Source organism: Anoplophora glabripennis, unplaced genomic scaffold (assembly GCF_000390285.2).
Source record: "Anoplophora glabripennis isolate ALB-LARVAE unplaced genomic scaffold, Agla_2.0 scaffold1, whole genome shotgun sequence".
NCBI classification, from domain to species: domain Eukaryota; kingdom Metazoa; phylum Arthropoda; class Insecta; order Coleoptera; family Cerambycidae; genus Anoplophora; species Anoplophora glabripennis.
The window spans coordinates 175785-201549 of record NW_019417028.1 but is presented as its reverse complement, the minus strand read 5'-3'; the positions used below and the strand labels follow the sequence as shown (position 1 = coordinate 201549).

Genomic DNA, 25765 nt, shown 5'->3' with positions numbered 1-25765 from the left:
ATACATCTGAAAAAGTGTAATTCTGATTTTGGATCATTAATTCGGAGTGGATTATTAATAACACATATTTTATATTGGAATTTATTATTTTCAGTATGCTGTCTATTAATATGCTCAAGATATTAATCTATTATATTTTTTAAGAAATGTGTGTCAAATAAAAGACTAATTTCTACCAGAAACGAGAAAATTAACTTCAGTGGCCACATAATCTACATGAATAATAATGTACAATGATGAGTGAGATCTAACATGTTTTTTTTTTAAATATTGTAAAACAACGATTTTATTGTATTCTTGTATATGTAATTATAAATTTCGGGTAAAAATTTTGTAATGCATATTGTAAATATATATACGTAATTTTCTAGAGTCTATATTTGGAAAAAAACTATCTTTTAAATGTAATTTTATTTATGTCGTCTAGTTTTATATGGTCCTCAACTATTGTATAATATCAAAATTTAATATATAAGAAAAATCATAATCAGGGTATGCACTCCAAAGTTTTTAAGTTTTATTTATTTTTAACTCTGTATTTATGTTGCATTAAAAATTGTCTATTAAAAAGTGTTTTTTTATTCTCCTTACAGTTCACAGGCATTTTTTTCCACCGCAATTTTTAATCTTTACTCAAAACGCCTTTTTGTTCCCTACTTGACATATATTTTCTGCAGATAAAGTAATTTATAAAACCATAACGTTTCTTTTCCAGAATTTTACTTTCATTTTGTCAAACATACAGGGATCTGGGCCAAGGTTTCTAGACCTGGGTGGTCATATCTCATCTAAAAAATAGTTGGCCTACCCCTTGGCCCACAGAAGAACAAAAGCGTAAGTAATGAAAAATGAAATACTAAAAAGCAGTTTTGAAAATTTAAATTTAATAAAAAATATAAACGTAAATTTAAAATCCCTTAAACAGCAATGTATTGCTTCTCTTCGGCTTTTGTTAGTAATTGCGCGAATGGCAAGTAACGATAACACTAATATACAGGGTGATTCACAAACGGTGACCAAAAATGAAACCTCGCATTCTTTGGGGCATTTTAGGAGAGTCTTTCGTATAAAGTTTTTATCTAGGACACTTCGTTAAAAAGATACAGGGTGTTAAAGTTAAAAATATATTTTCGCGCGCATAGTGATGTGCTGCACCTTCAACTCGTCAGCTGAGCATTTATACACCACAAAAACTTCAGCAGACAATTTTTTTTCGTATAACTAAGATGACTATTACTTTACCAAATTTCAGCTTTTTCAGAATCAGTTTACCTAGCGCATATTTTTGACTTGTTGAGGTGAAAAACTGAGGCATGATCCCCCACTCTAAAGTAAGCTGATTGCGTTTTTTCTTTTGTTTATAACATAATTAACTTGTCGACAAAGTCTCAGCTCTTGCGGTATTAGTTTTTTTTTATTTCATTATTTTACGTGTGTGGAAGGTTTCTGCAGCTATACCCTCCGGAACAACGCGAGCTGGAGGTCGATTTACTTACTAGTGATACCAAATAAAGCGTAGGAAAAATTTTCAGCTTTTGCCAAATAAATAACTCAAAACGGTTGCTGGCTCCCGGGCTATTACTAAAAAGATGTGTCTGTGTTCGTGGAAATGGAGGAATTTTTGAGCATTTCCTCAAATACAATCATTAAACTGATAACTAATGTTATTAATTTCTTTATCGATTAAATAACTGAATGATTAGTGTTTGTCATGATATATTTAAGTGTTTTCAGTTAGTTTTTTAAGTTTTACTCGAAAAACAGGTTGTTTTCGAAAAACATAAGAGGGTAGAAAACTGCAAGACAAATTCGAAAATATCATGATTGTTACCGTAAAGCAGTGGCATATTATTTTATTTAGAAAAATATGCTATCGATACTCTCTATCTCCGCCAGTAAAACATCTAAATTTTAGAAAAGGGCCTGAGATTTTGGACAATGTTTACATAAATACATGTGCCCAATTTCAAATTATTTCACTTACTAGTTTTTAAATGATTTAAAAAAATTAAAAATATTTTTTGAAGTTTAACACCCTGTATCTTTTTAACGAAATGTCTAGATAAAAACTTTACAGAAAAGACTACTCTTAAAATTCACCAAAGAATATGAGGTTTAATTTTTAGTCACCGTTTATTAATCATCCTGTATTTTAAGTTTTGAAAGCTTTAAGGCCACTCTCATCCCTTTAATCTCCTTCCTCATATCAAAATTATGTACTCCCACTGGTGGCTAGTAGCCACACTGTTGCCATCTGACAACTTCATACATATCTTTACAGAATTCCACAGATGCAGATTTCGATATTCTGTGTTGTAGGCAACAACAGATAAAAATTACAGAAAACTTGTTTCTGCTAGAACTGGCCATTGCACGGTGGCCGCAAATTTATTAAATAAACGGCAAAGTTTTAAATTTTTATCAGTTTAATCCAATCAGGAGAGAAATTTTAAATCTGTACTGTTTATTTTTTTAATTCCAATCCACTTCACTCTCTTCCAGAGCAGTTGATAAACTTATGAAATTCTGTAATAACAATTAAATACAAAAAATAAAATGCCATAAAAAATCCACAAATTAAGTCATTGCAGATATAAAATTAGGACACAAGTAAAACCAACTTTAAGGGCATTTTTAGTTAATTATATTACTCTGATAATTTTTAATTTAGTTTTTTATTATTTTGTTTAAGGAAATAAGTAATTATTTAGCATTTGGAAAAGAGAGGAATACTTATAGAACAACTCTAGACATCATACGTACTACCCTTGTTATTGACGGTGAGAGCCAACGATGGGAATGAAAACCGGTAGTGGTCCGGTAAGAGTTCCCGAGGGGTTCTGTCTAATAATTTTGGACACTATTCTGTGACATAAATTTATATAATTTAAGTATAAATTAACTAATCTTCAAGGTGAGATTATGCTACTTCCATTCCTAGTCAGTATTTAAAAATAATTAAACATTTACTTCGCACTCTGGTGTACCCATCTGGGCATACGTATTAATTTGTGTATATAAATTTAAAATTACTTCTAGTTTTTTTTGCTAGACCTAATCGTGTTTCACTTAACTACACTGACTTGGATTCGTGTTTAAAAATATTTGCTAGTTGCTGTGGTATACTGCAAAAAAATAATTAAAATATTTTTCCACAGAACAGAACGGAGGATCTACTCTCTCCTACATCGACATGTTCGAGCCCTCAACATCAAATATCCTCCTCTGGCGATGTAAAGCGTGCGGTAAGGAAGTAACTAATCGATGGCACCACTTCCACTCGCACACGACGCAACGCTCATTTTGCCCTTACTGTCCTGCTACCTACAGTCGAATCGACACCTTGAGAAGTCACATGCGGTCCAAACATACTTTATTTGTGAACAAACAATTGTTATGACACTACTAACATTAGAAACAATTTTTACTCGGAGGTAAAACATTTTGTATTATCTAAAAATGTATATCTGTGTGTGTTCATTTGAAATACGTTTAACGGGTCTTTTTCAAGAATCAATGAGATCTCTAAACTTACATAAATTGTAAAAACTTTTATGCAACAAACTATGCAAATAAACTTTGAAAATTAACAAAAATCTCTGTTAACATCAACTAGACGACTTTCATGTAACAACCTAGTAAGTCGGTAGTAAAGTAAGTTTCTTAGCAAAAAGTATTTAAAAATAGTATTAAAAATTCAAAAATACAAAAATGAAGTATATCACCAAGTAATCCAATGAAAATGAGAACACTGGCACTGAGCGTTTTGCTTGACGCAGTCTATTTTGCAACTTTTTTAAAATGATGTCAATCCCGAAAATCTCAGGATCAGAAAAACTTAATCGGGACTAAAAAGCGGTCAGGATCAAATCCTCTAATCCCTTCAAGTAGCTCCGGAGTGGGTTGATCAGTTAACTGTAAAGATCCCCCAAATTGGTCAATCATGAGATTACCCGAAATCTCGGGTAAATAAAACACACAAACTCGGCTTATAATAAGTTTTTCATAGTCGCAAATATTGAACATCGATGCATTAGATTTTTTTTTGATGACAATTAAAGTATTTCAAGTGAACAATTTTGATTCCTTGTAGTTTTCGTTCCAGTCTCATTTCTGAAGAGCTATTATACTTATACTAGTCCTTGTTTAGTAAATAACAGAATCAATTTATTGCGTTTTTTCTTGGTCAAAAATCGAATTGAATGTAGTGTTTTTATACTGAATATTTGGGAAAGTGATATTCTACCACAGACAAAATAGCTTTTGCGTAGCGATATTGTCTGTGTTACCATTAACAGTTTTAAACAATATACATATTTACAATTTTATGGAAGAAGACTGATTACTGATTATCCACGTATGTGATACAGTGCGATACTATGGTCATGTTCCTTTATTCATTTCGATATGGTGGATTTTGTAGAGCCAGTCTAAAATGAGAATATTTCAAATAAACCAATAGTTACAGAATTCCATCAGATTAAAATGACGAAAAGAACGCACTCGGTTTGTATATTTAGTTGCGTACGCTGATTCACTGTAAAAAAGAACAAAAAAATTGACTGATGTCCAAATTAAATGTTGATATATGATTAAATGTATTTTTTATTAATAAAAGATGTAAAAAACATTATCGTTTTATTTTAGGAGTATTTGAGGAAATTAAATGTGAAATTTGCAGTTTTATTAATGCGAATTATAATAAATCTCCGTGACTATAGAAATCATCCCCAAAGAGCTAAAGATTATTCGTTAGCAGAATCACCAAACAGATCAGTTTCAAACTCAGTTTTCATCATGAAATGGTAATAAGAAACATTAATTTATCCAAAATATATTATCTAAGTCCTACACACCCATATACTTATATGTTTATAACAAAAAATTACTAGGTATTAATAAGTATAATGAAATTTATATATTTATTAATGAGAGGAATGGTGCTCAACATTTTTCAAACATATTTAGTTTAATTATATTGTGCTAAAAACCTTTTTGAGATATTATTAAAGGCCAGGAATGTGCTAAGAGAACATAGAGTTGTGTAGATTTTCTATGTCTGCCTCTCTCTCCTTAGCCCTTTTCTTTTCTTTTCTCCATGCTTCATAGTCTTCGTCGTCAGTAGGCAACTCGTATCTACATAGAGGACAAGAATTTGTCTGAAAATATTATTATCAGGTAGTTATCAAGCATAACAGAAATTCTAAAATTGACAATATAATGTACGAAACAGGATATATTTTTTATTAATTCCTTACTTTAGAAAGCCAAGGCATGATGCAGTCATTGTGATATAAATGCTTGCACGGTAACTTTTTTGCTATTTCACCAATAACATGGTCCTTTAAACAAATGGGACATTGTGAACCTAAAAAATTAACCATATACACACGAACTATAAAATATAAGTAGTTGTACCCAATTCTGATACTTGCTCATTAGGCAGGGTTTCAACTACAGTTTTCGACGCTGGAGGTGGTAGTCTCTCGCCGTTCAACACATTTAATTCCTCAAACATATTATAGTCTCTAAATAATCTTGCTAAATGTAATAAATGATTTGGAGCTTCTCCCTCGCCCAGTGGCGCCCAACCCATTTCAGAAAAATAATCTGCCATATTTTGAATTGAAGTAAAAATATAATTTACTGGTTTCACCGTGATATTCACACTTAAATAATGACAAACTGCAAAATGCAAATCATATAAAAATATAACCTCAAAGTTAAAGTTAAAATGTCAATTCACAGTCAACACTCAAGTCTATGCACTCAATTCACAGAATTATAAACTGCTTCCCTTTTGCAAGAAAAATCACATTAATATCACATGTGACGTCATGACTCAGTTAATTGTGCGTTTCTTTCAATTTTCCGAAGTGAGTTTGAATCATAGAAAATATAGTACTAACGTAGAATGAAATCTAACATATGAATAATGAAACTGTCATGGCGGCTTCACATGTTAGTTAGCTTCCAAAATAAAAGATGGCGCAGAGAATGCTAACCCTGTCATTTTGGGTTGGTTGGTAATGCAGTTTGGACTTTGCACGTATTTGAAGTTTGGCTTTCGTTATCTTTGGCACAGAATATAATTCTGTATTTGGTTTCTTAGTATTGCAAGAATTGTGTTTATAATTATTTAGTGCTTAAGAGTTTTCTATTTGTTATTATATTATACTGGGAATACGATGTGTAAGTTTTAAGTTATATTTTATTAAAAACCAAACCTATATCTTTACCAACATTATGTGGAACACTCATACTCATGTTACCTGTATTAATCGATTAGAAACAGTCCACATAAAATGTGCATGTTTGAAATTACATATTATTTAAGTTAAATATAGATAAAAATAATTATGTGTATGATGATAAACTCCAACTAATATTTTATAAAACCTTTGATACTTAGATGCTTACAAAATTTTTAATGGTGGTGAATTGGTTTCTTTATTCAGTTTGAGACATAGAAAATATACTGTTAATATTAAGGTTTGAAAGTTCCAAACTATATGAACTATTGAATTTAACCCAATATTGTACAAATATTCGGTTAGGTGTATACCTATCTCCGTGAGATTATTATAACAGTTCATGCATAATTTTTATATTTTTACAGCTTACTTACCAACTTATCAAGTTTATGAAGCAAATGAATTAAATCGTTGTCGTTTTTACCTACAATTAAATACATAACAAGAAATTGTTTTAATAGTACATGCATAACAACATTCTGTATAAATCAATTAGGATTTCTTGTAGATACAAAATAAACTTAAAATTATTAAAAAATGTTTTATTTCCTTATCGAAACCATTTACTAAGTATATCTTGGCAAATGTCAAAATTTGAAAAATACTATAATATAATAAAATAATAAATAAGAAATTGTCTGTATTTATTTGTGGCATTATAAATGTTATAATTTGGATATTTTGCCATAGTTTGAAGAAAAAAAAACTGGAAAAATAAACCCTTGTACCGATAGGGACAGTCAAGTGTCAATACTGAAAACTTTTGCCTAATAGTGAGATGCCAGAGACATACATCTACATGTATAAGTCTGGTTACGCACTGGAAAAACAAATACACATCACAATAACACTGACGTTTATGAAACCTCTAGTTTCGTTATCAAAGCAGAAGTGAATTAGAAAAGTACTGAATATTAGTTTTTCGCTACATTTTCTGTTTAACTAAATAATCTGTTCTCAAAAGTATTGACACTTGACTATTCCTATTTGTATAAGGGTTTACTTTTAAAATAATATAATATAGAGGATATAAGTGAGAAGTCGTTTCCATACGATAGATGGCGCTGTAATCAGTTCACAAAGTATAAAGTGTTGCCTACTCATTAGGGGCTAAGTAGTAGTAAGCTTCCAAAACGTTACGTGGCGCTGTTTCGCGGTTTAGTGACAATATTAGGGACATTTCATTCTACGTTAGTACTATATTTTCTATGGTTTGAATTGAGAATTTTTACCCCCACTTACTGCTATCTGCATTAGTTTGAGAGCTTGTTCACTTGGCTCATTTTGTGCTCATTTATTTAAAGTGAGATTAGGCACGATTAGGTTTGTTTTTAAAAGCTAAAAGTTGCAAATAATAAGTAAGTATTATGATAACGTATTTTCAATAATAATATTTCGCATTTATATGGTTTATTTATATGTAACTCATATGATCGTTCCTTTTACAAGATGAATCAGAACAGAAACAACTGATGTGAGTACACTCACCTCACGTGTAATATGTACTCAGTTGCCTGCAAAAGGGAAGCAGCTATAATATGTGTTATATTCTGTGCTCAAGTCTCAAGTATGTAGGTGAAGGTCAAAAAAATCATGGAGACTACAAATTACACAAGGGTACGAACGAACTCCATGTAAATAAATATCTTACCAAATAAGAGGGCGCTAGTGTCCCATATGCACCAAAATAGTAGAATAGAGATAAAGAAAGCGGCAGTTTGAATTAAAATAAAAATGATACAAATTTTAAAATAAATTATAAAGGCTACTCTAAATTACATAAATAAATCAATATTTAATAAAAATATATCGTTGAACAAGGAACACTAGCGACCCTAGCGGTAAAAACTGTAAGTAAGTTCGTGTTTTATGACTGTCAAATTTTTATATGTTCGTGATCTTAGAGTCTAGTCTCTCTGGTTCGAATTTTAAATTGCACCGGCCAACAAACATCATTTATATTTATATTATATGAATTCAGTAGCACTTAGTAAATCGACCATTTTTGGTACTGTAGCACGTTTGATACGCGATTACGCGATCAAGACTTTTTTCTAGACTTGTGATTTGTGATAGGTCAGGTACTGGCGGCAATACCGTAAAATGTATCTACTTCTAGTAGTTCTGTTTCTAGTTAGTACTTCTTCTTACTTGCAATGACAGTGACACAATACTTTATGCAACGAAATTTTATGAAAATTGGAAATATTTGTAAAATTTCTATTATTTATTTGCATTATTGACAACAATAACAACTGCACTTTTGAACGTTTGGTATATTGTTGACATGCTCGCCTGGTTTCACCATATCATATTATTTTTCTTGTAATCACTAGTCAGAAGTCAGTCATTAGAGAATTTTTTCACGATTTCACGCATATAAAACATTTTTGTCTCGTGGTGATAATTTTTGTTAGAAAGAAAATACTAAGAATATAGAGAAATTACTTAGTAAGTAGAAAAATGTATTTTATGTAATCATATAAGTAGGTACTTAATATTTAATTATTGTTTTTAGTATATGGTAATGTTCTGAGGTATGAAATAATTCTCGAAATTCTAATTGTGCAAAAAGATATGGCCCTTTCGGCAATACTTTACTTACTACTAGGATTAGTTACCTTAAACGCAAAGAATTTGCCACCTGAAAATTTTTATGATGTACTTGTGAAAAATTGCCCAATCCTAAATATGAACGAAAAATCTTTTAAAAACCAAGACATCTTTAACAAATGTAAAACTTGGAAGGAGATTAGTGAAACTAAAACCCTAACAAATGAATCTGCACAGAATGTGTTATGTTTACTGTATTATGATGCATTCATTTCATTTTGCGACGAAATAAATACTAAAAAAACATTCAATAAAATAAATTTAGTGCCTGACGTAAAAGATTATAAGGCCGAAAGTGTTTGTAAAAACTCATCTCTGTTTCCTGCCAGCCGAATATTTAAACATAATGTAGATAAAATTATCAGTACTGAAGGTATTTGTTACAAATTATGTCAAAATTTTGACGGAACTCTAGTAAATGAATGTAGCCTAGCTTACTACTTTGCTAACTATGTTTCTTCACCAACAAAAGCCATTAAACCAGATCTGCAACAGTTGGAATCTAATCCTAAGGAAGTTAATTCTGATTCGATAGGTAATGCACTTAACATTGAGGTAGAATCACCAAAAACAAAAGAGATCCTTAATGCAGATAATAATAGTCCTAAACCTAAGGCTGATCAGGTACCAAATAATAACGCAGTTGTTAAGCAGGACAGTGATAAAAATGGAGACAATGCGATGCTTAAAAAAAATCCAGAGTCCACCTCAAATAATGGTTTAGAAAATATAAATGTCCCTAAATCAGATCCTGACAACGTAAAAGATTCAGAACTAGTTGCTAATTCAAATCCTGTGGCTGCCAATAATGAGAATTCTGCAAATTTAAATGTAGCTAATGATGAATCTCAAACTAAGGCGAAGCTTAAGGCTAAGGAAGAGGTTCATTTTAAGAAAGAAACTGAGGCTAATGATGCGACTCAGGTTACAAATGAGATTCCCTCTGATGAAGAATTTGAGAAACAATCTCAAATACAGTCAAATACTGAAAAAAATTTGGGTGAAAACCAACCAGATGTTCCAGAGGGTGAACCAAAACAAGGTGACGGTAACAAAAATGAAGTCGATGACATAGATCCTGTAGATGCACAAAATTTGAATGAGGAAGGCAGTGACGGTAATTGTAAGTTTTATTTTAATTGGTATATCTGTACACTTAAATTTAAGTATACAGGGTATATCAACATACGTGTAAAAGAACACTTTTTTATTTCATGATGCATATTAGAAAGTTTAGAAGACCTAAAATCATATAAAAAACCTCACAAACAATTTAATGTTGGTGTCATAACTTCAATTTGAAATTGACTCCGTTTTCAATAAAGATGGTTGAATTTTATAGTTTCAAAGGTCTGTTAAATAAAAATATGTTAGTTAAATATTATAAAAATATTACGCTGCCAATCATATCCATTCTCAGAAAAAATTATGTCCCAACGTTTTGCTCAATGTAATTTACTTTTTCAACAGTAAAAACATATTTCTCGTAAACGAATGGTGAACACAATTAGGCATAGTTAGGATTGAAAAAATTTTGTTTTTCGGTTGGTGATTTGTCCAGTGTTAAAGTTAATGAACCAGTAAATTTTTCTTCTTTTTTATATAAGTGCGGCAAGAAAATAAATTTCACAGCAAATTCTGACAACCCAAATTATAATATTTTACTGGCCTGCTAAATTTAAATTATCTTAAATATGTGTTAAATTTTGTCTTAAATGTTACAAATGATTTATTTCAAGTAGTCAGAATTTCATTATGCATTCATTAATTTAAGACATATTTTAGCCCCAAAATTTTCCTGGAATTCATTCTGTAAATATTTATCATATTATTTTTACAATATTTGTTACTTTGGTGAGTAAACAGAAAACAATGGTTCTGAGAAAAATAATTTTTATTTTGATAAAACAATAGCTTTCATAAATCATTAATAACACAAATAACTTTCATTAAGCTAGGTGTAATCAGAAATTAAGTTTTCTTTTAATTTTATTTTTAATGTTAAAGATAAACATGAAAGTGTTATGAGAATATTATCTCGAAATGCTTTTTTATATATATGTGTATAATAATCAAATGATTGGAAATTAAATGAACTTAAAAAAAATGATTATAAAAATACAGACATTAAATGTAAATCATTGATAATAGTTAAATTTTATTTGCACTTCGTGGAGAAATTGTTAAAAATATTATCATGATAGCTTTTAAATTCATATCTACGTTAAAAGCTAATTTAAATAAATACCGATACATAGGAATGCCACAAAATATAATAATGGCATGTGAAGTATGGGACCAAGTTACAGTTTACTTTCCTTATCATGTAAGTGAAATTAATAATATACAAGTATGATTATAAAAAGCGTTTTATCTTCTTTAATTTTGCTGAAGTACCTTTGTATGAAGTAAAATAAGGATACGGCTTTTATATAATTAGAAAATCTTTTCCGCTAGGTATTATTAAACGTACTGGATTTGTCGATAATTTTCGTGAATACATCGTTGATTCTACTTAACTTAATTAATATAATAAATATATTTTTATGATTAACTATACTGTCTGGTATAAATATTAGTATATTTGATTTTAAATAAAGCCAAACCAATTTTTCTTTTAAGACGTTGATTTTTTAGACAAGTCAGAGGAAGGTACACAAGTGAACAAAAATGGTAAGTTAAAGGAGGCACTTACAATGCAAAAGGATAAAGAGAAACCGAACACTTTGGCAGAAGAAATGCCGGCCAATTATAACACCGCAGAGGAACTGGATGGAGAATCTTATTTCTTTTCGTATTTCATGGTCATCTGCGTTCTCTTCGTACTAGGATATGTTGGATATCATAATAGGCAGAAGGTAATTGTAATTTGGTGTATAACTGTTTATCGACTGATATTTCTGGTGCAAGGGTTGATTCGATGAATTTTTGTTCTAGTACAATTTTTTTTAACCTACCCAAATCAGAGAGATTTCTTTTCAGTTGCACCAAGTTTGACTAAACTGTTTTTGAGAAATGCATTATTAAAAACATACATCTTACATTTGAAGAATCTTAGAGTATTTATGAAATTGTTTATTTTGATGGTTGGGAACATTTTTTAAACTTGTTTAACATTTACTAATTTTTACCCAATAGATTGATCAAGAAATGAGTCAAGTACATTTATAAGGTTGCGCACATAAAAGTCTTCAAGTTTGCATTATCTTAATATTTGAAAATATTTAATGGGAGACCCTTTATATCCATGTATTGCTGTAGGTCATGGCGTTGATGCTTGAAGGAAAGCGAGGAAAGAGGCAGGTCAGGGGCCGGAGACCCAATTCTGCTAATTACCACAAATTAGACAGCAATTTGGAGGAAGCCATCTCGTCCACATGTACCAAAAACTCCAGCCATGTTATTTATTAAAATTATTCGTTGTCACAGGAGCTCACGTGGTTTTTTGCAGTCATTGTTCATATCATTGCAATATGTAATGCCCTCAAATTACAAAGTGTAAAAAAATGTACATAATTTGCTACTGAATATTTATAATGTTTGTAAATGTTTCAACGATACATAAATAGTGTAATCAGTACCGAGCTTTATTGTTGCGATAAGTTGTAAGTGGAGGTTTGGTTGCGGTTGCAGCTTGCGGAAGTTAAGAAATGTATACGGAGTGTTGCAATATTCCACCGACGTCGAAATTTTGGCATGTCGCCGACTGCATGAATTTGTTTTTCTCCATAGCCATCTGTGTACAGAAATGGTATCGGATTCGCTTTAGAAATGCATTTGTTTTTAATCATGGCCAACTTCTTTTTATTATAGAAAGAAAAAACTAGTTGCTAGTGTTAACGTGTTTGTGTGAGTGTACAGGTTCTGATTTTGAATATATTTTTTTTTGAAAACCTTTTTCTCGAACACCTTATTTGACCGTCCTCAAATAAATATGGGAAGGAAAAATTTTGTGACAATTTGGGTGTTTTCGGCTGTAGTAAATTCGTATTTCTTTTTTCATATATTTCACTGTTTGGATAAAATTCAATAAACTGTGAAGCATGTTCTCTATTTATGTGTTGTGTTGGTTAGCTTTAATAAAGAACATATGCCTGTATCTCAAAAATTAAACATTGAAATATTTGTATGAATTTTTTATTTTTTTTATAACAATCGACTTCAATTTTCATAGGCATAATATTGCAACACCTTTTATATAACGAATAATTTATGTGAGGGACACTTCAGGGAACTTTTGAAATGGCCTGACTTAAGTGTTGGTGAAAGAAGCATGGTTATGCCTCAATTTATTTGGTTTTTGATAAAAATATTTATTAGATAAATAGTAATACATACACTTTCTTAAGACACCATAATATTGGTAAATGTTACTCGCTCCCTTATCTTAATATGAAATTTTTTGTTGAGAAAGTAAATAGATATTTCTATTGAAAACCGTAATTTAATGACTTCGCCGGTTTAATTTTTTTTACGTTTGTAATATAAGAGTTTATTTTTAATTTATATTTTAGCTTTTGTGCAAAATTTCGTAATTAACTCACAAATAGCTGTAGGGTATATCAAAATCTCAATAAAACCTTTTCTACAGAAAATGACTTTTATTTTGTACCTTTTTCAGCTCCAATGACATTGGAAATCAAGTTTTTCGTTCGTATGAAATTATCTGGAAAATAATGCTCAATTTGTTATACGTAGAGGCAGTCCGAGGGTGCATTTAATTTCTTACTGACCACGGTTTTAAGGGAACTTCCTCTGAATTTTTTTTACAAATATGCTGTGAATCACCGTGTATATTGACGGCCTTAAAGCGTCTTGATCAGTTAGTAGGTACTTCAACTAAAAAAAAATCTGCTGTGTACCTAGTGAAGACCTAGGTAGAAATCACGTACCTATTTTCAAAAGTGTTATTAAATCCTCATAGACTTAACATTAAATCTGATTCATCCTCAACATAAAATAACAAATAGCAATGCACGGAGAGATGGAGATGAACTATTTATTTTTATTAAAAGTAGGTAAGTAGGTAAAAGTTAAAATAGCAGAACTGAAGCTGACGTTTTTGTTTGTAGAATATCGCGGTTTCAATCGTTTCTAATTATTGGACGATGTAACACCGATTTAGTTTTGGCAACCAATCGTTTGTTTTTTAAAACTACTATCCTTAAGGGTCTTCGATATGGTCTTCCATGATGGTGTTTTCTACGATGTGGACCTAGAAAAAAATAGAGATAGTTACCTACCGATAGCTTTAATTTCAACAAAATTGTAGAATGATCAGGGTTCATAGCGGCCGGGAAAACCGGGAATACCGGGAAAAGTCAGGGAATTTGTTATTCTTCATAAAAAACGGGGAATAGTCAGGGAATTTTAAAAATATTCATGAAAGTCAGGGAATTTAATGTTTGCAACTGGAAATTTTGTGAAAACCGGCTCTGGGTTCTTGAAAGAGAAAACTTTTTGAAACCTTTATAAGAGGTTGTTAGGGTATAAAAAAGATTAAGAAGTCCGGTCGAGAAAAAATTTAATGCATAAATACCAATTAGTATGTAAAAATGAACTACAAGTGACCTGGATTTTTTTTTATAAGTCAGGGAAAACCTGGGAAAGTCAGGGAATTCTTTATTACTTTTGAACTATGAACCCTGAATGATCAATTTCTGATATTAGTCATCTCAAGAGAGAGTCTGAGTAGCGACAGATGTTCAGTTATCAACCTTGTATTTAAAATTTTATCTTATTTTCAAATAGAAAACATTGAGGTTATGGTTGTGGTTAAAAAAGCTGCTTTCCAATTGTCATGGAACTGCTCATGTAGTGTTTTATTGTTTTACTCTTTAATTACTCTAGACCTAAACAATTACATTTACGAGAGCATTTAATATTTTTCAAATACTTATTTTTCTTATTATGAGCCAAAAGCCAGAGCCAAATATAAGTTTTACTAGTGAAAGCATAACAGTACAAATCAAATAGTTACCTCAAATGAAATAATCCGCGGCTGCAAATAATATTCTCTATGAAACATAATTAAAAAATCCTAGCCTCATTATAAGATACTGTGACTTGTATTTACTATTTCTATCTATTTTATATCTTAGTTGTCATAAGAGATTTATCTTTTTTGGAATAGTTGGTGCGTCAGGGAGCATGGAAAACAAAGAAAAACACTTTAAGAGTAAAATGTTTCAGTTCATCGGAAGGCAAAAAATAAATATGATCCCAAAATTTGTGGGTAAGCGTCAATCCTTACTTGGTCTTAATAATCAGTGTACTAATAATAAATTAAATTTCTTTAAAATTTTACCAGGTGTTTCATTGTTTCTCGAAAAAAACGGTCCCATTTAATCACATTTGGCGCCCTCTAGCGGCTAGACGTGCAACATAGGATAAACGTAGGTTTAGTTGCGTCTGTACTCTGCTCGTTTTGATCGCAGGAAACTGTAATACAAGGTGTTTCTCATAGTTACTCGAAAAAAAAGGTCCCATTTAATCTCATTTAGAGCCCTCTAGTGGCTAGATGAGTAACATAGGATAAACGTAGGTTTAGTTGAATCTGCACTCTGTTCGTTTCGATCGCAGGAAACTGTAATAGCTCCCTGTGCCTGAAATACCGATCTGTGGAAGTGTAAGTTATGGCGAATGCGCCGGTAAGGATGACGTATACAAATTATACAGGCTGTACCAAATTCTGTGTTCACCACAGACTTTTTGAGGTCAAATGAATATATTAGCGACATGTATTCTTTAGCGAACAAAGATTATACTCGCCTTTGTTTATATCTGAAACGCTTATCGCAGTGGGTTTAGAAGTGGACGGTTTGTTGTAAATTAAACTGACTATTCCGGCGTCCAGCCCGGATTTGTCCTGTATCCAATCGAGATATTTTGAAACGTCGGTGTATACTCCCAGAACTCCGGGAACGGCACAGTGGAAGCCAAATGAGACAATTCCTTTGGGAATAATAAAAAATACATCAATTTCAAATTTATTCTCGTTAACAGAGAAGTAAATTAAGAAGAAAAACTAAAATTTAATTGTAATAGTAGTTCCCAACATTGCGCCTTTTTAATACCAGAAAATTTAGGTTTTACCTCATTTTTTTTTTGGGAAACAGTAGTTTTAAGGAAAAATTATAGACAGGTAAGTAGGTACATACCTAGTAAAACATAGTCTCCTTTTGAATTAACCACTTGTAGCGGTCCACCGCTATCCCCCTAAATGAACCAAGAGAAAAACAAATTATTTTTATGCATCACGTTTATTCACGAGTAAAATACATTAATAGATTTAAGAAAATAACTAACAATATTCAATCATGAATTATACATCAAATAAGTTTATTGTCCAGATAGGGAAAATACTTGGAATAACCTCTTTCTAGGAAAGAATTCACAAGTTAAATGCTTGTGATGGGACAATAGTTAGATATAAAACCAGTTAATTCAATGGTTCATATAAACTAAGAACATAGTTTTGGTTATTGAAATAGAGTGAAGTGAAGAACAACCGGAACTAATGAAAATCGAAGAATATACTTATCTTTAGACGCTAAAGAGACTTTAGAGGGTGTCATTTTACATACTTCACCGTATATGGAGTTTATTATCGATTGACCATTAAAATGTGTTTATTCCCCTTTCTTATTACTGTCAATTTGTGGAATTAGACCAATTTTTTTTTTCGAAACATTATTCGAACAGTTTGTTCAAATACTCTACTTTTTTAGTGATACTATACTTTGATTAAACCTTCACAAATTCTACGACCTGTCTTAATAAAATTAATTAAAAGAGTTCAAATCAAATAATTCGCTCTGTATGCATTTTCTTAATGTAACTGGGAATTTTAAAAGTAGACAAATGGACTATTGCGTCTGTGTGTTTGAATTTTTGTCACACTTTTGTTGGATGACCAATTTTAACTAAAACTGAAAATTGAGCATAAAATAGTATTTCATGGCTTTAATTGCGAATAGGTATAGCTCCATCTACATTAAAACTGTCATTTTGGCTAATTTACAGGGCTGGAATTTAAAAAAAAAATTGATTTTAGAAAAAATCTATTTTTACTGGATTCACAATGAAACAATTAAAGAAAATGTAATGTAACAAAAGAGTTTAGAGTTTTCCATAATCTTCACCTTCTCTCAGTTTCGGCCGCAATTTTTTCATAAAACGCCTTGTTAAACCACCACATTATATTAAAGCTAGTAGCTTTTGACACCTCTCTACCCGGAAAACGTTCTATATATAAACAACAAGCTACTGTTACATTGCTTTGCCATAAATTATAATAACTCCATTAATTCTGCAATGCTACACAGGAAGGCCTTTGTTTTTAACTTGTCAGACTGATGAAAACAATAAACCACAGTAATAAGATCAGTATGAAAACCACAGTAATACTGTGAATTTGTCAAATCAAATTATACATATAATAACCTTAAATTCAACAATGGAAATCATATTACCTGACAGGTGTCAATTCCGCCTTGTTCGTAACCCGCGCAAAAGGCGTTTTTAATAGCTTTGGGGTTATTTCCGGTGCTGTTAATCATATTATAACACTCTGTGTCGTTGTAAATTAAAAGTCTGGCTTCGTGGACTGTACACGGCATCGCCCCTGCATACTTTAAAGTTCCCAGTCCGGGTACAGTTCCTTCGTTGGGTTTATTTCTTACAACTGCAAAGAAAAACATATACCTACATATCTGTAGAAGGTCTGTGCTTCCTAATATTTATTTACGCTTTTGAAACGATTTTACGGTGCATCTAGCAAACCTTTATTTGTATCGGGCTAAGTACGTGAAGAGTCATACCTACTATACAAGGTGAACCAGAAATGAGTGCAAAAAATAAAAATGTGATTTCCTTGACGAATTTTACCTGTTGCCTTTTATGAAAGGCAACTTTATATGTACCTAAAGCTTTTAATTTTAATTGAAGCACACCCTACAGAGTTACAGGGTGTTCAATGTAAAATGAAACTTAATTTCTTGTTTCTTAAAAACCACGAAAGTGAGAAAAACTAAATACTTACCAAATATTAATTCCCTGATTCTTGGTTTATAATAAGTGGGTAAAAAAATCTACCTCTTTCTTATTTCTTGGACCATTTTACCTTTGTAAATTCTGAAAAGAAAAAAATTCCATCAATTAGTTCTTATTTAGAAATTCTTTCTGCTAAAATTTGTTTAATATTCAAGTAAAATAATTAAATGTCTTCCCAGAAGTTTGTAAAATCATTGAAATATCTAATGCATTTTTTAATAGTAAGCTAAAAATTGCAACAACTATACCTAAACAAAAAATGCAAAATAAACTGATCATTATATCGTAACAGAAATAAAATGGCATCCATTCTGCTTAACGCAGATTTATATGCATCTATATTTGTTAAAAGTAGCACTATCAACTCAAAAAAACTAAGGCTATCGAAATTAACATGAACCTCTTACTAAAAAATACAATAAGTTGTTTCAGTAATTTTTTAAATTTCGAATACTACTGGGAGAAGTTTAATTATTTTCCTTAAAAGTTAAGTAACTTATGAAAATTTTGAAGACGAAATAGTTTCTAATAGTAAAAGGATTTTGATGGAATTTTTTTTGTTTTAAAAATTTACAAGATATTTATGTTATTAAAGTAATATTTCCAGAACACCTTGTACATTAATATTTTTCCGATTTCAAAATTTGAATATATAGGGTTTTTAGAAATACAGGGTGTAACTAAATAAGTGTAAAACATTTAAGGGGGTGATTCCTCATCGGAAAAAAGATAGGATCTTTCATATAAAGAAACTTCATTGGAGCATCCCTTGTTAAGATACAGCCCCTTAAAGGGGGTACATAAAATTTGTTTAACAATTTTTTTCACAAGCACTAAACAAGTTACAATATTGAAATTAACCTGACATTTTCTACTACCAAAAAGACACTTAGCCAGTAATTTATTTGGTTTACCCCATGGTAGTAAGGGGTGGAAAACGCAACCCCTAAAATTTATTTCCAACGTAATTTTTTGTCTTATTATTTTTTTACCATTTAAAAAATTATTTCCGATAGCCTGTTTCATTCTAAAAAAAAATGTCTCTTGAATTTTTTGCCCAAATTAAACCAGTTCGCAGTAAAAAATTATTTTACGAACAACTACAGAGATACATCGTCATAAATGCGGACTGGATTTACTGTTATTTTGTAGTTACTACCTGCATTAAATGATTAAAGGGGAATAATCAAAACTAATTTAATAATAACAAAACATACAACATGTAGAAATCATAGTAAATGTTCAATATGTCTACCTTCAGACATTACGCATGCGTCTAGACGTCGGCGCATTGAGCCACGTATTCGCTCAAATATTCCTGGAGTCTCTCTAATTACCCTGCACGCATCGATAATGCGGTTTCTTAAGTCCTCTACATCGCGAACAGGAGTACGATAAACCAAATGCTGCAAATGGCCCCAAGTAGACAAATCCAGAGGATTGAGATCCGGGGATCGAGCGGGCCAATTCTGTGGTCCTCCTCGACCTATCCACTGATTTGCATATGTTTCAGTTAAATGCTGACGTGCTACTTGACTAAAATGGGCGGGAGCCCCATCATGCATAAAAACCATATCCCTTCTGACGCCCAAAGGAACTTCCTCCAGCAGTACGGGGGGATGCACTTTTCTTAAAAATTGAACGTATGCCTCACCATTTAATCGAGGAGGTAGAAAATGAGGCCCAATTAAATAATCCCCAATAACTCCGACCCACACCTTAAGAGAAAACTGTTCTTGATGGTTAGTTTCGACAATAGCGTGATGGTTTTCATCAGCCCATATGTGGTAATTATGAAAATTAATAATCTTGTCCCGAGAAAAACTACATTCGTCTGTGAATTCGATCGTCTTCAGAAAGTCACGATTTCTTCTAATCATTTCCAGCATCCAATTGCAAAATTCAAGACGGTTCGGAAAGTCTCGCGGTAACAGTGCCTGTACTCGTTGCAGATGGTAAGGGTATAAGAGATGTTCCTTTAAAATTCGAAATACCGTCATATGATCAACATTTAGCTGGAAAGCAATCTTTCTAGTACTGGTAGTAGGTTGTTCTTCTATCAAATTAAGTACTGCTGCCTCAAGCTGTGGTGTTCTTACTTCTCGATGGCGACCACAATCCTGCGTTCTTTTGTTGAATGAACCATATTCACGTAATCGTTGATGAAGTCAGACAAATATTCTATGTGAAGGATGCTGCCGTTGAGGATACATTTCAGCATATCTTGTAGAAGCTTCTAACCCATTCCCCTGCGACAGACCGTAAACGTAATGCATATCAGCCATTTCCTCATTTGTGTATGCCATTTTAATAACAAGTGAATTATTAAAGTAACAAATTAAGAACAGAACAATACACAATTAGTATTACTTCAATTTCAAAAATTTACAAACTGACAGCTTGATTCCAATTTAATTGTCAGTATCGCTAATGGCGGCCTACTAGATAAATTAGTTTCGTATTTTCGTTTTATGGCGATATGTATCTTGTTCGTAAAATAATTTTTTGCTGCGAACTGGTTTAATTTGGGCAAAAAATTCAAGAGACATTTTTTTTTAGAATGAAACAGGCTATCGGAAATAAATTTTTAAATGGTAAAAAAATAATAAGACAAAAAATTACGTTGGAAATAAATTTTAGGGGTTGCGTTTTCCACCCCTTACAACCATGGGGTAAACCAAATAAATTACTGGCTAAGTGTCTTTTTGGTAGTAGAAAATGTCAGGTTAATTTCAATATTGTAACTTGTTTAGTGCTTGTGAAAAAAATTGTTAAACAAATTTTATGTACCCCCTTTAAGGGGCTGTATCTTAACAAGGGATGCTCCAATGAAGTTTCTTTATATGAAAGATCCTATCTTTTTTTCGATGAGGAATCACCCCCTTAAATGTTTTACACTTATTTAGTTACACCCTGTATAGTGCTAAAACTGAAGTAGGAGACAGGAAATGTGATTTCAAGAAAAAAGTTCTTTATGAATAAGTCTGGTGTGATTTTAGCAGGGCATATAGTACGCAGAGTAGTCGTTTCCCACAAAACTTTAGATAAAAATGAATATTCTTACCGAAATCTGGTAGACAAATTGGCATATATGCATTGGTTTCGGCTGCTAAGGTTAATATAGAAATGTCATAATACGGCTTTTTGGTGTAGTACAAATCATGAATTTGAACCTTTTCTATCTTGTACTCCCTCTGACTGCGTTCCGTTTTGCATATGTTGTAAACACCCATTTTAACAGTATAAACTAATTCCAGTCTTAAATAGCCTCTCCTGAAAGTATAAACGTAAATACAGTTTATTAATTTAGTCCAGTCGGCAGAGGCCGAAAAGTTACTGTTGGTGACAATTCCTTGATAACTCGGAAATAACTACACAGGAATACCTTAAATGATGAGTACAATAGCAGGCTAATTTGCTGACCAAGTATTTTATCAGGAAAAAAGTTATTAACAATTTAATCGTGAAAAAAATTTTTTTTAGTAGTTTTCTTTAAATAACTCAGCGGGACGACTTTGTATGAAAAAATGCTTAGGACATGATTTTGTTCATAATAAAAATAACTACAAAATGGCGGTGGTCCGATTACGAAATTTGCAATAACAAAGCCGTAAAGATTGGAAAAAAGGTATAAAACGTCAATTTTTGAAAGTTGCTGTAAAAATGTCAATTATAAACAAAAAGTGATAAATCTTTCGAAAACTATAGTTCAATATATATACAATAATGACGCTAAAGTCGAAAATCAGGAGAGCAAAACTTTGTTCTATAAGGTTTTATACATTCATCGGCATCTGAAACTCAAAACTTTGCCAAATTTGATTGAATTTTTGCTGACACTTGAAATTTAGTATACACATAGTGTAAATATGCAGAAACCAAAAGCAATATGCAAAATTCAATTATCTTCATTTTTGCAGCTTTGGTAACGTTTTATACGTCACCCTAGTTTTATACGTCACCGTTTTTTTAAATTTTTGGAAAAATATATATGTATATTTATAAAATATTCCATCACGGTAGATTAACCAGCACAATACCTACAATTAAAAAAATAATAATAATTTTCATCGTTTAGGTCCTAAGCTACTTAACATTTTGCATCTGTTAGCCGTAGTCGTACATTATTCAACATATCAACATAAAACAAAATCCTACGTGTGGGGTAAACCTTTAACTTTTCATTTTCGAGTGCGAACTCCGCTCTTCGGCGCTTGTATACTATTAGAAATATGCAACAGTAAATTTAAACAATTGTTTACTTAAAGTTAAAGGTTTACCCCACACCTACGTTTTTGTTTTATGTTGATATGTTGAATAATGTATGAGTATGGCTAACGAGCGCAAAATGTTAAGTAGCTTAGGATCTAAATGATGAAAATATATATTTTTTAAATTGTAGTTAATTGTGCTGGCTAATCTACCGTAATGGAATATTTTATAAATATACATAAATATACGTCCAAAAATTAAAAAAACGATGACGTATAAAACTAGGGTGACGTATAAAACCTTACCAAAACTGCAAAAATGAAGATACTTGAATTTTGCAAATTGCTTTTGGTTTCTGCATATTTACACTATGTGTGTACCAAATTTCAAGTGTCAGCAAAGCTTCGAACAAATTTGGCAAAGTTTCGAGTTTCAGATGCCGATGAATGTATAACACCTTATAGAACAAAAAGTTTTGCTCTCCTGATTTTCGGCTTTAGCGTCATTATTGTATATATATTGAACTATAGTTTTCGAAAGTTTTATCACTTTTTGTTTATAATTGACATTTTTACAGCAACTTAAAAAAATTGGCGTTTTATACCGTTTTTTCAATCTCACGGCTTTGTTATTGCAAATTTCGTAATCGGACCACCGCCATTTTGTAGCTATTTTTATTACGAACAAAATCATGTCCTAAGCATTTTTTCGTATAAAGTCATTCCGCTGAGTTATTTAAACAAAACTACTAAAAATTATTGTGTACATACATAGCATCGTGCTCGATAATTAAATTCACTGTCGAAGATCTTTAAAATTTAAATTATGGCTGTATATTTTATTTTCATGTACAATTTAATAACATCCATTTATCTTAATAATGTGTGTATACTTACTTTTACGAGGAAAACTTCTCTGTCGTGACTTGTCGATCAATCATCAAAATTTTTTGTTATGCTAATTTCATATAATTAAATGTAAAAAAAAATATTTACCAACGCGACGTGAGTTTCGCAGTAAGTACGATCTTCGGAGAGCAAAGTGTCGATTTCGTAGCATAATAATAGTTTCCACCACTTTTTTAGATAAAAAGTGGAATCACGAGTCCATTCAGTTGTGATAGAACAGAATCACATCTGTATGGAAAACGAGAAACACGAAACAGTTGGTGTAGATATATTTCTAAGTCATGCAGTCTTGTACCTACATATTTAATGGCATTTTTTTAATGTAGTTGAAACTTAGGTAGGTGCTTAAATATCAATAGATTCCAAACAAGGTAGAAAGGATATATTTCTTTCCAGAGGAATTTCTAAGGGTGTACGACCCCTCAAGTATTGGTATATCTACTTACTTGGATAAGTCTAAAAACTCTTTATAACAGTGAGCGGCACTTATAACCGTCCTGGGTCCTATGAGAGCCGCACCACACGCTACTTGGTTGTATCTAATGAGAGCAGCGTACCAGGGATATCTGTAATAACCGACGTCGTATCCAGCAACAATTCTGTCATTCTCCAACAAAAATTCCGTGCCGATTGGCCTTCCACAAATATGACCTAAAATTGAGACATGGTGGTCATTAATCTTTTCCATAACCTGTGCAACTTTTTGCTTTTGGGATAAAGCGTCAGTTAATTTTCCCAAGAGAAGTATGTTTATTGTAGTTTAATAAATATACAGGGAAGAATCACATCAAAGTCAAATGTTGTTATGCGATTTTCATTTGTTTTCAAGTTATAACGTAATTACAAATTTTAAATCAGAGTATGTCATGCTCCAAGTTCAAAAGTAGGAGATTTGTCCGTGTCATTTTATGTTGCAAACGTTTGATTACACGTTTGTACGATCAATGTGTTATAAAATGCCAAGAACTTATTCAAATTTAGAGTATGCAAATATGGTGTTTGTTTATGGTTTTTGTAAAGGGAATGCTAATGCTGCTGTTGAAGAATATCGTCAACTCTTTCCACATCACAGTCTGTGTCCTGATAAAAATGTATTTATTAGCGTTTTCAACAAACGGTGCAAAACCGGAAAGCTTCTCAGTGCTAGTATAATATCTGAACGAGCTCATCGATAAGTATTCTATTCTATTGCTACTCAATTGGTCATTCCACAAGAAAGAGTAATAAAAACCCTCCACGAACAATTATATCACGACTTATTTATATCCGTACCTTGTATAGAGAGTACAACTCCTACAACCGGAAGATTATGCTAAGCGTATCAGTTTTGTCAATGGATCAATAATAATAATAATCGTCTCATACTTTTTAGGATGAAGCAACATTTAGCCGTCACGGCAAAAAAAACAATGTTGCTAATGAAAAAAATTGACTCACGAGATGATACACTTTTTCTACTGCATCTTCCCCTGCACATTTTAACAATAAAATAGCGGACGTCAATTCATCGATGTTTGAATATTAAGCGATTACTGTTTATGGGGCTGGTTAAAAAATGAAGTGTACAATAGTGAACACTCGGGAGGCATTAATCCGACTTATTTTTAATATTGTGGCACTTATTAAAGAAATACAGCAATCAGGAGAGCTTCAAAAGTGTTTAGAGGTCAATGGTGGTGTTTTTGAACATTTGAGTTTTTTCTTATTAGTTTAACTTGTAGAATACACTCTTGAAGTTTGACTATCAAAAATGGTATATACAATGAATCTGATTGCCTTTAGAACCTCTAAAATGTACTCATTATAAAAATACATTTAATATTTGTCACAGTTTAATTTAAAATTCTACATCAGTGTTACAAAACTAATTATTGAAACAGTTTTAAATTAAAACAACATTCAGTTGCTGCCTCCTCTAACATACAATTTATTATACCAATACAAAATTATAAGTGTAAAAAATACCGTAAGTATATATCTCTGGACTATATTGCTTTCTAGGAATAATGAAGCTTATTTAGTTGGAATATTAAAATTGTTTTGTAATCAAATAGTTGATTTGTGCAAATACCTATACCTAAGATCACATATTCGTGGACTCAAAATATTCAAAATTCCAATTTTGAGTCCATGAATCTGTGGTCTTCCGTTGTACACGATATTCTGGGACACCCTGTATAACTTATACTACGTATTGTAAAAAAAACATTTTAAATATAAATATTTAATACATTGAATCTAAGATACACCTTTTTTGTTTACAGTTAAACGTCGATAAAACATTTGAAGACAAAAGTGTGGTTTTGATAATCGTGCTATATCTTCAGTATTTTAATTATACTAGAATAGAAAAAAAATCTAAAGATTGTTTTTATGTCCGTGTAAATATAAAATGAAAAATTATTTTCTTACTTGTATTTTTAGTCCAAACTGGTAATGTAATTACAGTAAATATAATAGCAATATATGATACGTCCATATCTGAGCAAGGGGGACTACTGTTACGTTTCAAAAATAAATTAGAATAGATACGGCTGAAATACTTTAAATAAATGCGATATATCGACGAAATATTTTTCTTATCACTACAAAGGTGACATGAACTAGGTTTGTATGTATGCTAGGCAATTGGATATTGCCGTTTTATAAAAAGAATGTTTAAAAAAATCTTTACAACTTTTTAACCGTAGAAGAACCAAATTTAGTACTCGATTTAGATTTAGA

The 25765-nt window shown here is 31.4% G+C and overlaps 3 protein-coding genes across 6 annotated transcripts; 1 reads left to right on the top strand and 2 right to left on the bottom strand.

Annotated features, from left to right (window-relative positions):
* Positions 1-4821: 4821 nt before the first annotated feature.
* Positions 4822-5887, bottom strand: LOC108908166 (E3 ubiquitin-protein ligase RNF181). The gene is made up of 3 exons (XM_018712134.2): positions 5419-5887; positions 5259-5368; positions 4822-5159 (listed from the first exon to the last, which is right to left on the bottom strand). The coding sequence occupies exons 1-3, from the start codon at positions 5615-5617 to the stop codon at positions 5025-5027; spliced, it is 444 nt and encodes a 147-aa protein (XP_018567650.1). The 5' UTR covers positions 5618-5887; the 3' UTR covers positions 4822-5024.
* Positions 5888-8545: 2658 nt separating this feature from the next.
* Positions 8546-12447, top strand: LOC108912587 (trans-Golgi network integral membrane protein TGN38-like). 3 transcript variants are annotated; one of them, XM_018717888.1, is made up of 4 exons: positions 8546-8705; positions 8773-9984; positions 11490-11725; positions 12129-12447. In XM_018717888.1, exons 2-4 carry the CDS (start codon positions 8832-8834, stop codon positions 12276-12278), a joined length of 1539 nt encoding a protein of 512 aa, XP_018573404.1. In that variant the 5' UTR covers positions 8546-8705; positions 8773-8831; the 3' UTR covers positions 12279-12447. The 3 variants fall into 3 exon arrangements, with proteins under 3 accessions (XP_018573404.1, XP_018573557.1, XP_018573482.1); XM_018718041.1 differs by having other exon boundaries at positions 8547-8705; positions 11505-11725; XM_018717966.1 differs by having other exon boundaries at positions 8547-8705; positions 8773-9990; positions 11505-11725.
* A 410-nt stretch (positions 12448-12857) lies between these two features.
* LOC108912749 (proclotting enzyme-like) lies at positions 12858-25533 on the bottom strand. 2 transcript variants are annotated; one of them, XR_001964583.1, is made up of 8 exons: positions 25454-25533; positions 23488-23692; positions 20986-21194; positions 17342-17553; positions 16028-16085; positions 15639-15821; positions 13760-14082; positions 12858-13706 (listed from the first exon to the last, which is right to left on the bottom strand). XR_001964583.1 is itself a non-coding variant. In XM_018718159.1 (7 exons), the coding sequence occupies exons 1-7, from the start codon at positions 25518-25520 to the stop codon at positions 13952-13954; spliced, it is 1065 nt and encodes a 354-aa protein (XP_018573675.1). In that variant the 5' UTR covers positions 25521-25533; the 3' UTR covers positions 12858-13951. The 2 variants fall into 2 exon arrangements, 1 of the variants encoding a protein (XP_018573675.1); XM_018718159.1 differs by having other exon boundaries at positions 12858-14082.
* Positions 25534-25765: the final 232 nt, after the last annotated feature.